The following is a 14565-nucleotide window of genomic DNA, read 5'->3' as shown; positions in this document are numbered from 1 at the left end:
CTGTCTGGTTTCAGGCTGGATCATATCGTACTTAATCCAACCCAAACAGAGGAGACATTATCCTGTTTCAAAGATTTCTAGAGAGAGAAAAATCCTCTTCGTATAGATGAGGAAATATTTTGTTATTTCTCATTGTGCATTTCAACAGAATTTCAAATATTTTGTTTGAAATCCCAACTTCTTTAGACTTTCTCGGTACTTTTCCCAGTTCTTCGTGACTACGTTTTCTTGGATTTCTCTGCCTTTTTCCCTGCGAAGGTTTTAGCACAGGCTGGTGGTAGTGGAAAGCTGACTACGGGACCTCATCCTGTATTTCCAACCTGGTGTTAGGTAGCTTTTCAAGACATACAGGTAAACTCCTGTGTGTTACTCCTGTTACATGTTACTTTACCGATTCCCTCTATTATTATATGGTTCAGGAGTCTCTTACTCTGTTCTCTCCACTTTGAGCTGTGGGAAGGGGAAACCCCAAAAATCCTTCTAGGGGTCAGTAGACCTAACTATGGAGATGTCATTCAGGCACCGAAATTGTGGGAAACTCAGGCTCTTATCTGGTGACAGACTGGTTGAAGGGAAAAATGATGTTCTGTGCTGCCTTTCCTCAAGGTCCCTCTGGAAATCCTGGGGCTTCTAAAACTAGCTGTGTCTATCATGAGATTTAAAGATCTGAGTCTTACCCCCATCATTTACATAACACGGTTTGGGACCCAACAGTACAGAGCACTGTAGAAACAGAGCTTATACCATCACCAGGGGCTTATAGAGTATACCAAAAGAAGCACCCTCACACTCATACATAAGGACCGCAGTGAGAGACACCAGCAAACAAGAACCTTTCCAAATTACAGTTCTGAGACAGCAGATCGACTGTGAAACAAAAGCATATTCCAAAGTTTGTTCCCTCCATCAGGCTGGCAGTTAAATATTGTACAGAGCACATAATTTAGATTGCATTCCAATTATCTTCAAGTGCTGAAGGGCACGAATCAATCACTTTGGCAATTAAATTCTGGGATGTCACTAAATGTTTAGGAAGGGAAGGATTCTGAAGTTGGCAGAAGGATCAAAGGAACAGGAAGAACAGAAAAACCAGGCATTCCGGAACTCACCCTCCCACCGTTTAGTCTTACAGACACCCCAATTTTACAGAGCTCCTGCCTCAACCATGATTACAATACTAGCAACATCACAGCCTGTGCACACCTGGCTGAAGTTAAACCAAAAACACCTGACCCCTTGGGCTCATCAGACGTCTGCCAATTTAGCTCTACTAATGCTTGCCCTCACACATAAATAAAGATGTTTTTCCAAGAAATTATCAACGTGAGCCAATTACTGGTTATGTGCAAATGCACACACACACACAGACACACACACACAAAATACATAAAAGAGCACTATTATCACCTTGGGTACCCCATGGGAAAGCTATAAAATGGTAATGGACATAAATAATTTTTTTTTTTTTGCGGTACACGGGCCTCTCACTGTTGCGGCCCCTCCCGCCGCGGAGCACAGGCTCCGGACGCGCAGGCTCAGCGGCCATGGCTCACGGGCCCAGCCGCTCCGCGGCATGTGGGATCTTCCCAGACCGGGGCACGAACCCGTGTCCCCTGCATCGGCAGGCGGACTCTCAACCACTGCACCACCAGGGAAGCCCGGACAGAAATACCTTTAAAACCACCATTAGTATTCTCTTCCACACTTTCTAAAGGGACCATTCCCTGTTCAGGGGAGCCACCTATTGCCTTGAGGAGGATGACGATAACGTGGTAAGCAAAGACGATGAAAAAGACAAAATGACACCACTGACTTCCAAAAGAGGATTTGCGAGTCTACCATCAGACAGCGGTCTAAATCAGGCTTCCTTGATGGAGAGGAGTTCCCTCAATTCCAAAGGCTCCTTGTAATCAGGAGCTAAGCCAGGTGGGCAGGGATCCCCAGAACTGCTCTAGAAGCCACAGTGAAGAGCACCATGGCCGGGCCACGTGTGTATGGGACGTTGCTGTAAGACAGGAAGGCAAGATAGAGAGCCTTCTGCCCTGGGAGAAAGGGAGCTGAGAGGAAGAGCGGTGAGAGATCAGCCCTGAGGATATTGCTGCCTGCAGTATTTGTAAGCCATTGAGCCAGCCCCTCCCATGCGGATGAGACCCCAGTAATAACTCTACACACTGAAGCTCAGTGGAGCTTCCTGGTTGGTGAGCACACTGATGTGCCCGGGGGGATGCCCCCCGATTCCATGAGGAGACGGCAGGGAAACTGTGTCCCCTCCCAGAGATCATCCTACGTCCCTCTTCAGTCGGCTGGTCCTCCTGATTTGTATCTTTCATAATAAAACTGTAACCACCAGTAGTGCTTTCCTGACCCTGTGATTCATTGTAGCAAATTACTGAACCTGAGGGGGTCATGAGAACCCCTGAACTCAGAGCCCGTCAGTCAGCAGTGCAGGTGGCGCAGGGACGCCCAAAGTGTGGCTGGCATCGGAAGTGAGCCCGGTCTTGTTGGGGAAACTGAGGCCTTTAACTTGTGGGGTCTAACTCTGGGTAGTTCGTGCCAGGACTGAATTGCAGTACACCTAGCTGGGGCTGAAATGAATACTCACCCTTCAGGCTCCAAGCCTGGTATATTTGGGGGGGTTGGCGCAGGGAGCAAGAGGTATGAGGCTGTAGAGGTATCCGGGGGCACATTTACTGTGAAGGCATTAATGAAGCCTGAGCTTTAGGACTCCCGAGGCTCTGGGAGGGTCCCTCACTGTGCATTCATAGCGTCAGATACTTTGACAGAACTTGTAAACGTAAGACGTTTCTGTATTGCTTGTTTTAAAGACCTCCCTGACCCATCCAACCATCAGATTCTAGAGGCTTCAGGCCTGACAACCCCCTGGTGGTGAGGCAGCGATTTTTGCAAAAAGGGGCTGAACTCTCTTGCCTGTTCTAGCACAGTGGGTAGAAGGCAACCAAGAGTCTGAAGATTCCCAACGAGGGCACAAAAGAGCTGAGAGCACTACAAGACCAGAGAGGCTGACGGTCTTCATGGGACTTCAGACCACAGGAAAGCTGACCACTAGAGACTCGGGCCGGGACCCCAGACCTTAACAGCACGTGTCATCAAAGACGCCAAAAGAATAAGGTGGGACCAGCTGCACGTCAAGACCTCCAGGGACAGAACAGACCAGTAGTCCTGCGTTGAGCCCAGCAGAGATCCACAGGACAGGATGCCTGCCCCAATGCCATGATGAAACCCTAGCTTCTCCGTCTATCCAGATGCCACCTTGGGGAGGAAGATGGGAAGGAGCTCTGAGGAGAGGAGAGAAGAAGCGCATACAGGGCATGGATGTTGAACTGACTATTCCCAAAAGATGAAGTTCACCAAAGAAATTTAGGTTTCCTCAATGGAAACTGAGATTCCAAAACAATTTTTAAAAACTTAAACAAACAAACAAACTGAGCTGTGTTTGAAACTGTGATCCTCTTCATTTAAAATAACATGAATACAGAACAATTTTTTTAAGTCTTCCAACTAAACAGATTGTCTAAAGGACACTGTGGGAATTTTTAGCATACTATGATTATATAATAAAACCTGTTTGTGATGAAGCCATAATACAATTTTCACAGAAAGTGGCCACAGCACTTCAATTCAACCTAAGTGTTCTGAGGCGGCGACTGCAGCCTCATCACCAAAATCTTACCCTCCTGGGCTCACAGACAGACCACATCTCCCACTCCCCCTTACAGCTAATGTGGCCACATGCCCGAGTTCTAGCCAATGGGATGCGAGCGGAAGCCACAGAGATCCAGGCGGGCCTGGTCCTTAGAACTCAACACGCACCACTCCATGCTGCGCTCCCCGCTTCCAGCTCACAGGGATAGGGATGACTAAGCTGGACAGAGACTCTTCAGCCTGGATCCCTGAACGGCCCCCGCCAACCACAAACACCCACCTTGGGCTTCTATGTGCGAAACAAAATTCAACTTTTTTGGACAGGCCCACAAATAGGGCATGTTTAGGTCCATCTGTTGCAGAAGTGAACGTTACCCGAGGCTATACTCTTATACATCAATCCAGGGCTATTTCAATCTGGCAATCCATGGGCACTGACTATTTGCACACAGAAGTCCTAACAAGATCCAGCGTGTCAGCAAATCAGGAAAGCAAGTACGTCGGCAACTACCAAGAATACTAGGAAGTTGGAGTTGAGCCGTGACAGAAGAACAGGCCAAGAAATTCAAGAGCCCGGGGGAAATGCCATTAGTATTTACTTGTGAAGGCATCACAGAAGTGGTAGCATTTGAGCTGGGCCCTGAAGGATGAGGCAAGTTCCAAAGAAAGAGGAGGGGAGGGGAGTTCATTCGAACTGCAAATGAGTCCTCGAACGTTTCATCCGGTGGGAGGTGAAGCTAAAGACAGACAAAATATTGTTCTGTTCACCCCAGGGAACAGGATGAGAACCAGCGAGGAGCAGCTACCAGGAAAGAGGATATTCGTTCACAGGGAGGAAGAACTAACAGCTGGGGCTGAGCATGGAGGGGTCCAAATGCAGACGAAATGCAGAGCGTCTCCTCTACTGATGGCCAGCCTCTTGGCGGGGGCGCTGCAGAGAATGTGATCGAAGCACGGGGTGCGGAGCTGTCCCATTCAGCTGCCTCCAGCTCTGGGGCTCTATGGGTCTGCGATGCCTCTACCAAGCCATCTTGGTACAACATCGCCAGGAGAAAGGAGAGTTACTGCAGCCCTGCTACAGCATTTCTCACGCAACAGTCCAGGCCAACCTCCCTTTCAAGGCTGCGTTGCCTAGGTTCGCCCACTGTGTTCAATCATCGGCCGGTGGAGACGATCTCTGCACATCCAGGCCCACGAGAAACCCTTGAATAAAATTTTATTACCACAAAAAGCTTAACAGGCTAGTATTAAACAGGATTTCTGCCGGTGAACAAGAAAGAAAACGACTGCAAGCATCTGTTTTGAAGGCTAAGGCCAGGAGGCATTCTGCATTAATTGCATGGCCTGGTTAACAGCAAGTTGCCAGCTCACACCAAACATGGACGCACATTTCCCGGAAGACTGGATTACAAAAAGCTGTATTACAATAAAGCTGTACTGAGAACAGTTTCGTCCTTCTTGGGTGACCTGGTATCTTGCAAGGCACCTTAAGGTGAAAACTATGAACATCAATTTCATGGTGTAGTTTTGTAAAACAAACTAGTTTTCCATTTTTAGACGTGCACGTTATAGACAAAAGGATGTGAATCCAGTGAAGAAACACCACATAGAAAAAAAAAGGAAGTCTACTAGATACACAGATACTATCCTAACATTACTGGTAAATTAGAAACTTTCCACTTTCCTCTTCGAAGGTTATCGTTTCATCTTCACAAGCATTCATTGAGCTTCTACTGTGTGTTAGCATGGTGCTAATCATCAGTGATATAAACTGAATGAAGAAGAGAAAAAATGAGGTATTCTAACCTTGAAAACTTCCTAAGATTCATAACGTTATTTTTTGAAGAGCATTTGCCACTGATTATTGAAAAAATGATAAATTCAACTACCTTCTTGCCCGATAAACAAGATTATTTTGCTTGTAGTGTCTAGAGGTTATACATATATAAAGACTGACTTTAGAATGTTGGCCTAGATTGTCGTCTCATCTCCTGTAATATTCCAGGTATTCAAATTACTGCTTACATAAAAGAGAAAGGGAAAAGAATTTTCCCAAGCTCATGAATGAATATTAAAGTAAACCTCTTCCCATTATAGAATGGATCTTAATTATACAACTACAACCTCACAACAGTGAAACAAAAGAAATCCATAAAACCATATTCTGAGACCACTGGAATATTTGCATGCGACAGTACAACGGTCACACACAAGTTACATTTCATAGGCCATTGCTCAACCGTAAGTATGAGCAATGCTTTCTTAGTCTCTTTCTTTTCAGGATACCACAGGCTTCAATCTTTTCGAAATTTAGGTCATGCCTCTCTCATCATACAACATCCTGAATAAGTCACATCTCAAATGGTGCCAAGACCTGTCCGCCTTTGATATCCAATCTTGCAATACTTCCCCCATCGCTTTTTGACCCACCTACCTACTTACAGCCCGGGTCCTAAAATCCATGTTTTACAAAGCTTGCGAACTATATTCCCTTTCAATAAGATGAACAACTCACAAAAACAGCTTCTATTTTGTTTGGTTTTCACCGAACCACCCTTATTATTTCCAGCACGCATTTACCGGCGCTGCCTGGAGCGCACATCCCTGATTGTTCTGTCTTGGTACTAAGTCTGCTCCCAATAACAGAAATTACGGCTAAACCTTCAAAGGGAAGATTCACACTGGCCTCAGCACTCACACACGTGGCTCCTGGGAGCATTTTGATATTTCTGTGCTCGAACATTAGGAGATAACATTCCTCAGTCAAAATGAGAAACTGACATTTTCCAAAGCAGAGAAAACAAAAACCAAAACCCCCAAAGTACAGAATACTGTTTCCAGTGTCAGTGACCCGAGTCCCAGGCCCTAGTCTGCGCTGGCAACGGTCAGATCAGATTGAGCTGACATCGAGCCCCCACATGCATCAGCGCTCACTGATTCTGTTATTTCTAGTCAGCCGTGTGATCCTGCGGAATCACCTAACCTCTCGGGGCCTCAACTGCTTCGTCTGTAAAACCAAGAGAGTACAAAGGCACCTTCCAGCGCTAATGTTCTTCGGGTCTAGGAAATAACGTGGGTAGAAGAGGCCGCTGTCCTGAACGCTCTCTCTGCGAGACTTGCAAAAGTGAAACTCCGATTAAAGACCATGAAATGAGGGGGGACAATTAACAAGTCCTCTAAGGCCCTCTTCCACATTTTGATTCTAACTCCGAGACAGTGAGGCATGACCAGGCGATCGGTCATAAAACATTAGTGGGTCTCATAGCTCTCATAACCCTGTGTTTCCAAAGGCCAATTCTGCCCTTGCAAAACAATTCTTCATTATCTTCCAAGGCCCTGCCGTGAAATGTAGAATGACTCCACTGCAAGAGCAGAATGACTGTATCTATGTTCAAGAGGCCCTTCCCCTTCTACGGGCAACTGGTCCCTCTCAGACAGTTCTAGCCTCAGGCCCCTGATTTCTCTGAGCCAACAACACTCCACGTAGCAAGAATTCGAGAAAGCCACACCTACCCTCAGCCACTGCTTCTCTGTGAGGGCATCGCTGTAGTCCACGTCCCGGCGCTGGCGAGACCCCCTCCCGAAGATCTTCTCCTCCTCTTCTTCACACGTCAGCCGTTCCACCTCGGCGTCATCTTTAATAATCCAGGAGGGCAGCTCATCTTCCTCCATCAGGCGGGGCTTGCGTTTTGGGTTCCGGGCATCCTCCCTCCGCCGGTCCATGTCCATGCGCTGGAGGGATGAACAGAAGTGTCACCAAAGGGAAAGGGGATTCGGTACGGTGTAGACTTGCAGCACGTAAGTCTTCACAAGTCACCTCCTATGGCTGCAGGGTCCCTTCAGCTTCTCCCACGGAGCCTCTGTATCCTGGCTGACTTGTTCTAGCTCATCCCCAAGGCCCAAATCTCTTCCCTTCCCCTGTACCCATCTTTGAAATTTACTTATGCACTTAAAAAAATACTCTTTAAAAAACTCCTTTTCTTAGTCTATGTGGGTACAAAAGCTTCCCCCTAAGTAATAGTGAGAAAATTCAAATTGGGGATGTATTTTAAAATGATTACAGCAGGGCTTCCCTGGGGGCACAGGGGTCGAGAGTCCGCCTGCCGATGCAGGGGACGCGGCTTCGTGCCCTGGTCCGGGAGGATCCCACATGCCGCGGAGCGGCTGGGCCCGTGAGCCATGGCCGCTGAGCCTGCGCGTCCGGAGCCTGTGCTCCGCAACGGGAGAGGCCACAACAGTGAGAGGCCCGCATACAGCAAAAATAAATAAATAAAAAAAATAAAAATGATTACAGCATAAATTGATAGAACATTGTAAATCAACTATACCGCAATAAAAATAAAAATGAGCTCTGGTGATACAACTCATTGCTGCACTGGTATAGAAGTATTCTTCAAGCATATAAAGGGGTAAGTTCATTAAGAAAATTTCCTTTCCCTCAATAGGGTTCATGCTTTTAATTAAAGAGCCAGGAAAAAAAAAAATCAGCCACCCAGCGTCACTATAAAATAGCCACCCTCGGTTGGACTCAGACATGTGGGCACATAACTGGTTTATTAATCAGTTGGCCATGAATGCGTTGAATTTTTAGTGCACCCTGGGCTCTGGGAGAGGAATGTCCCTCAATTCTTTAGCTTTCAAAAAGCTTAGCTCTTATGAAAATATCATGCCACAGTGACAGACCTCAAAGGTAATCTCATCTCAACTGATATAAGTGAAATGGCTTCCTTTCAACAGCCTTCAAAATGCCTATTTCCCCACCTCCTGCTTTCTTTTTTTAAAATCCAGTGCGCTAGTAAATAAATTAAGTGCCACATACTTGCCTTTAACCTATAACTAAACAATTTGATGGTTAAAGAAAAACAAATAAAACCTCCACTGAATTGTTATATACGTTCGTTATACGTATCTATCACTGGCTAGACCATTTCTACAAGCGAACAGACCATTAACCATTAAATGATTTACCTTTTCCCTCTTTCTTCCTTCAGTTCTACCGTACTGAAACAGGGATTCAACATTAATTTTTTCTTAAGAGCTGAGAGTGGTAACAAAATGTAAATGAAATTTCTATTTAAATCCAAATTCGACCTCTAGAATCTATTTAAAGTTCAAAGTTACTTAAACTATGCTTCAACATTTTTGGAAATCATTGTATTCCCAAGATGGGGTAGGTTTGGAGCATGGTGGAGTCCTATTGGTAGATAAATGTGGCCGTTCTGTTCTGTCATATGCTATAGTTAGCTGGAGAGGCTGCTCTTAATCCTGCCTTCCAATGCTCTGGATTCAGAAATGGGATCCACAAAACCTTCATAATTAGCACACAGGGGATGCCTTGTTAACAGCGCAATCTAAAGAGGGGCTTCTCACGGTAATCTCCTAATAGTTACTAGATAGCTATCAAGAAAAATCATTTTTTTGTTACGGCACTACACAGAGATGATAAAATACTGCCACTTCAATTTTTGGTTATACGATTACCATTTCCTATACTGAGGACTTGTAAAATGACTTATGCCATGCATTAGTCCACAACTGAGAAAATAAATCTCTTCTAATACAAAAGAAAATAAATTGCACTTGCTTTTTGTTTTTTCTTTTAGGAAAGACCCCCCAAAATATTTTTGATGCAATTTTTAATAAGCTTAAAGTTCTCATGATTGTATCTCTTCCCAGAGATTTCCGCTTGCAGAAGACCAGTACAAACTTTGAAGTTGATATTCAACTAAGCATAATTAATTATTCAGATACTACATGAATATGTTTGTCTTAAGACCCAATAACCTTATGCTAACAAGTACAATTACTTTTAAAAGTACTTGTTGCCTTTGGAGGGAGCAGGGCAGCTTGAAAGCTTCATGTTTGTATGTCAGATATGTATCTTGACCTGTCAAAGATCTCTTTTAGGTAGAATTCACAGGTAATCAGTGTAAGAGATCACTTTCGAAGTCACATTTTTTAAAAGGAGAAAACAAGAAAAATGTTCGAAAGAAAGGTTTTATTTTAAAGAGACTATCTGCTTCATGTGTGTTATTTAACTACACTGCCTACGATATAAAATCAAATAATACGTCTGTATTAATTTTATATAGGGAGCTAACTTTTTGTTTTTGTAACAGTGGATAAAGAGTTTAAATATTCCAACTCCAAATCTAGCTCACATTCCATTCTTGTTTCTCACTACAGTTTTTAATCTGACTGAACTGGCAAGGATTCAATTTCATTTCCTGCCCCCTGGTGGAGGTGCTAATGAATAGGGAATTGGCCAAAGGCAGCCGGCTGATGAGAAGATTTTAAAAAACCAACACAAAGCAAACCAAACCAAAGTGAACTGAAAATCTGTATTATCCAGAAATGAGAAGCCAACCTTTAAGAAACAAGCACAACATTCACAAAATCAAAACGCCTACAGAGGAGTATATTCCCTAACCAGCTTCACCTGTTCCAAGCCTGATATTTCCCAAATTAAAAGAAGACTGTGCCTTGGCCAGACATCCAATTTTTTTTCCCTGAGGCTTTCAATTTCTACAGATACCCAGCCGGAAAGGCAGAAAAGAGAAGTACTCTTTTTCTCTTATTTCAGGACTGCTGATGGAAATCTCCATCTCTGGGCCTAATCTAATTTGTATAATGGCAGACAGCTTATCCTTTCCAAGGGCCTCGAGAGTATCTGAGGCTACAGCAGTGCTGAATTATTGCCAATCAGTGATCAGTCAGGGAAGCTGAGGGCCCCTTGCCTCGGTGTTCCCTTGTAATCTACATTTTAATAAGTTCCTCAAAGAGAGAAAAGATGTCTATTTCCTACGTGTATCTCTAATCTCCCCAAACAGAGAATAATCTATAAAGGTGGTGATTGGCAGTATGAGTTAAGAAATTTAGGTTTTATGAACACCCTATGTTGAACATGCTGGTAAAGTCGTTTTTCTGTTATTTCTCTTCAAAATGGCCTTAGCTGGGTAGGATGGTTCATTTAGGAGGGGAAAAAAGTGCACATCCCAGGGTAGGACTTATTCCCATGGCTACCTAGAAGTTTCCAGAGAAAGAATTAAATGTCCTTTATCTTGAATTACTGTGTGTGAGCACGATCATTGTTCCCAAAAGTCACAAAACCACAAAAATAACGTCAGCCTCCATGCAGCTGGGGTTCCCTTCTCAGACTGCCTAGGCTAAAGAGGTGGAAAATGCAAACCCTGTGGGTCCTATTTGGCCCAGGGTCGTATTTTGTTTGGCTTGAAGTGTTAAATACTAATAAAAAACTGAATTTAGTTGCAAACATTTTGAAGTCCGGAGACTGAATATAAAAACCTCACTTTCTAGCTTCTCTTGAAAATTTGGAATTTCTGGCTATGTGGGGCTTGCAGCTCTGTCCCCCCGAGAAAAAGCAACTCCCATTCACCGTTCACCACCATCCCCTCACCCCTGTCCACTTGCTTCACTCGTGCAAATCACTTATCTGAGACCTGGGGGCTTCAAATTTGGGACCTCTGATTTGGGGGTTCCTCAGCATTCGACCACCAGAGTTACAGTTCACATTTATTTACTCACTCCACGGTCAGGCTAAATGTTAGAAAGATCAAAATGACTGAAGGTATTGGGGGGGAGCCTTGCAACTTTATACATCCTGACCTCCTCACAAGGCCCGAAATTTTGCAAATGCCACCATTCGTTCAATAAATATTTATTAAGCAACTACTACGTGCCAGAAACTGTTCTGAGTGTTGTGCATACAGAGATAAATAAATAGCTATAGCAAATGCCTTAAGAACACAGTCAAATGTGACTTCTGAGGGCCTCCCTCACCAGCCAAGGGGGTTGCTCCCTTCCCTACTGACCTTGAGGCAGGCCACACACATAATCAAATTCGGGTTTCAGCAAAATGGCAGATGACTACGTATCTTGGAACGTCAAGGTTGAAACCATGGATGTTAAACGGTCAAATGTCAAGGTTCTTTTGCATCTGCTTTGTACCAGTGAAATGCAACCAGTTTTGATCTTTAAGTGAAGTCTACACCTTGATGCACATCTGGAAGGTTGCTTAAGCAGACTCTCTTCAACAATAACAAGAGGCAGGACTATGTCATTTTAGTTGCTCTCCGCCCCCCTGCTGCGCCCCCAGGAAGCATATTTGTTTTGATTGCTAAGGAGACAGCTAGGGAATAGCTGTGAACTCTACCTAGAGGAGCAGGGCAGGTTTCCTGAAGGATGCTGGCCAGGATCAGAAATGAGCTGGAAGTGGTGGGGGGGGGTGTCTGTGGTAGACCACATGGCCTGTCCTGAGGACGCAGCTGCTGCGAAGCCGTAGCCAAACGCTTCCATAGAGAGATGTGGGCCTGGTATTACTGCCCATGTTCAGTTTTCACGAGAAGCCAGAAATCAGGATTCTTTTTGCGTTGGCAACGGATTCGAAATTTTTAAAAAAGATATGGCATGGGCCAAACAAAATATGTCTGCAGGCTAAAGCCAGGCAATTTGCAGGCTCTGAACTGAAGGAAAGGCCCCGGCTTCACATATGAAATTTGGCCCAGGGCACACAGGCCCCAGACATCTTGTGTTTAACAGAAAAGGAGGGAGAGGAATGAGGCATTTGTTTCCATGATTTTCTGTAACGTTACCATAAAAAGATCAAATTCCTCCTCTCGTCGAGCGATCATTTGGTTCAGAGTCTCATCGTCGGGTACTTCATCTTCTTCCTGGGGTTAAGACCAGAACAGAACAATTTAACAGGCTTCCGGAGAGAGGCTGGACAATTGGGCTGAGGTACTGATAAGTAAGGTGAATCAGTCCTCCAGACCAGTGGGACCCCGTTTCTCAAGCCAGAAAGAAAACAGAAGGGTCACTGGGTATAGTACTTGCCATTATTATTTTGCAAGTGATTCAAACCATCTTCCCAGAGCACAATCTGTTTAGGGAGGAAAGGTGGTGCACTCTCTAAGACATACTGGTTCTCTCGGGGCAGGGGTGTATCTTGATTCCCTTACTTTTAGAACAAGTTAGAACAAGTTATGTCTCCCCGCCTCAATGACCTCATCTGTAAACTGGGCATGACATTTCCTTCACAGAGAAGATGTAGGATTTAAATAAGGAAACCCCCATGAGAAAGGGCCTAATATTAATTCTTTTAATTCTTTACCTTATCCCCAACATAAATGCTTATTTTCAAAGCTTTACAAAGGACATGAGTATGTGAAACTTAGTGGCAAGGCACCAAGCAAGACCATAAAAATCATACACATATGTGTGTGTGTGTGTGTGTGTGTGTGTGTGTGTGTGTCGAATACATAGCCTTTAAAATATGTTTAATATGTATTTCGGTGGGCACTGTTACGCTCATGTTAGAGCTGTGGACACGACAACTCAAAAGGTAGCAATAAAAAAACCTCCACAAAACTCTTCTTAATGAAAATCATTTAAATGAGGTAGAGAAAGCAACTACCTAAGGCCTCACATTTTCATTTGACAGTATGTTAGACCAAGGCACCTTATGGCTCTGAAAATTCCTCAGAAACCAACAGTTCTCAAATTTTTTAGAAATGTTATGCTATGATTTTCACACTTTAAAAAAAAGATTCTGAAAGTTGGGCAGATACTACAGAACTTACCGCCCCAAATTATTTTTATCGTACGTCGAGCGAGCTTGTTAAAAATCAAATGGGGAGTTTCAATGTATCAGCGGAGGGACGAAAGGGAAACCCAGAACTTCAAACATCCAATTTCCCAGATCCTACGTTCAAAACAAGGCAACCTGTTCTAGAAACAGGACGGGTGGCCTAGCAGCTTAAATGAGACGACTCTGCCTGTTCTCAAGATAATGTCTTGCGCACCGTGTCAGAAATGAATGCAATTCAATCAAGTGAAAACTGATGACTCAAGATAAGAATTACTTGTGAAAAACTTTCTATGCTAGTTCATCTCTAGATGGAAGGCAATCTGTCTAAACACATTATTGCATTTCATCTGACAATGAAATAGACTAGCTGGGAGTGGGCTGAGACTTTAAGGTACAAAGAATTCGGTTAATGTATCCACTGGGGAAAAGATGTCCTGCTTCTGCCCACCCTATTCCTAGGGCCACGTTATCCCCTCATCACCCATACAGTGTTGGGTTGGACTTCCCCCAAGCCCAAGATGAAAAGATGCTCTTGTAAACTGGCAAGAAGCCTGTCTACAGCGGCCTGGCCTTCACAGAGAACAAGTGGGCAATAAATCTTCCTGGGTTCCTTGTGCCCGAGTGTTCCATGGTCCGTCAACCATGGTGATGCTGCCTCCGATATTCAGGACCAGAGCCCTTGACTGCAGGCTATCAGTGTCCCCAAACATTTTCATCTCAGGACACATGCCATCCAGAAAATGATAACATCTGTCTGACACACGGAGAGCCTGGAAGGGGTGTGGAGCCCCAGCCAGGCTGCTCACAGTCAGAAGCCACCGGCGCCGGATTGCACTGCAGGCCCCACCTGGTGGCCCGCAAGGTTAGCAGACATTCCGTCCTGTCCAAAATGTCCATAAGACATTCGGTTCACGCCGAAAGGTTCTTGAAATTTGGTCCCATCCAAAACATCCATGAGTATATTTGGTCCCTGACAAGTGGCTTTGGATAGGATCAAATATCGAGGACCCTTTGGTCCGGACCAAATGTCCTGCAGGGGCCCTCAGGACTGGGAGGGATCAACATCTCCCTGAGGCTTAGGAAGGTTGGAAAGCTCCAGGCAACCCTACACTCCCCCTAAACCAGGCTGGGGACTATCTTCACAAGGCCTACACAAAACAGAAAGCAAAAACATCAGGGAGACTCCTGGCTGGGTATCAGCTCTGCCCACACCTGCTTTGTGACAGTATATATCACTCACCCTAGTATTTCATTTTTAAAATTTCCATGTGTGTAAATACCAACCAAAAAAATCA

The 14565-nt window shown here is 44.7% G+C and overlaps 1 protein-coding gene across 5 annotated transcripts in view; it reads right to left on the bottom strand.

Annotated features, from left to right (window-relative positions):
- Positions 1 to 14565, bottom strand: part of SMARCA2 (SWI/SNF related BAF chromatin remodeling complex subunit ATPase 2) — a 172896-nt gene that overhangs the window by 57982 nt on the left and 100349 nt on the right. For all 5 annotated transcript variants that reach the window (XM_027105759.1, XM_027105760.1, XM_027105758.1 and 2 more), the window contains 2 exons: positions 12276 to 12353; positions 7177 to 7395 (listed from right to left, as the gene is read on the bottom strand). In XM_027105759.1, coding sequence (XP_026961560.1) covers positions 7177 to 7395; positions 12276 to 12353 — 297 coding nt within the window. The remainder of the gene's footprint in view (positions 1 to 7176; positions 7396 to 12275; positions 12354 to 14565) is intronic.

The sequence above is a fragment of the Aethalodelphis obliquidens genome, unplaced genomic scaffold (genome assembly GCF_003676395.1).
Source record: "Aethalodelphis obliquidens isolate GAN/ISIS:26980383/991018 unplaced genomic scaffold, ASM367639v1 scaffold7, whole genome shotgun sequence".
Lineage (NCBI taxonomy): Eukaryota > Metazoa > Chordata > Mammalia > Artiodactyla > Delphinidae > Aethalodelphis > Aethalodelphis obliquidens.
This window is presented reverse-complemented; position numbering and strand designations above follow the sequence as displayed.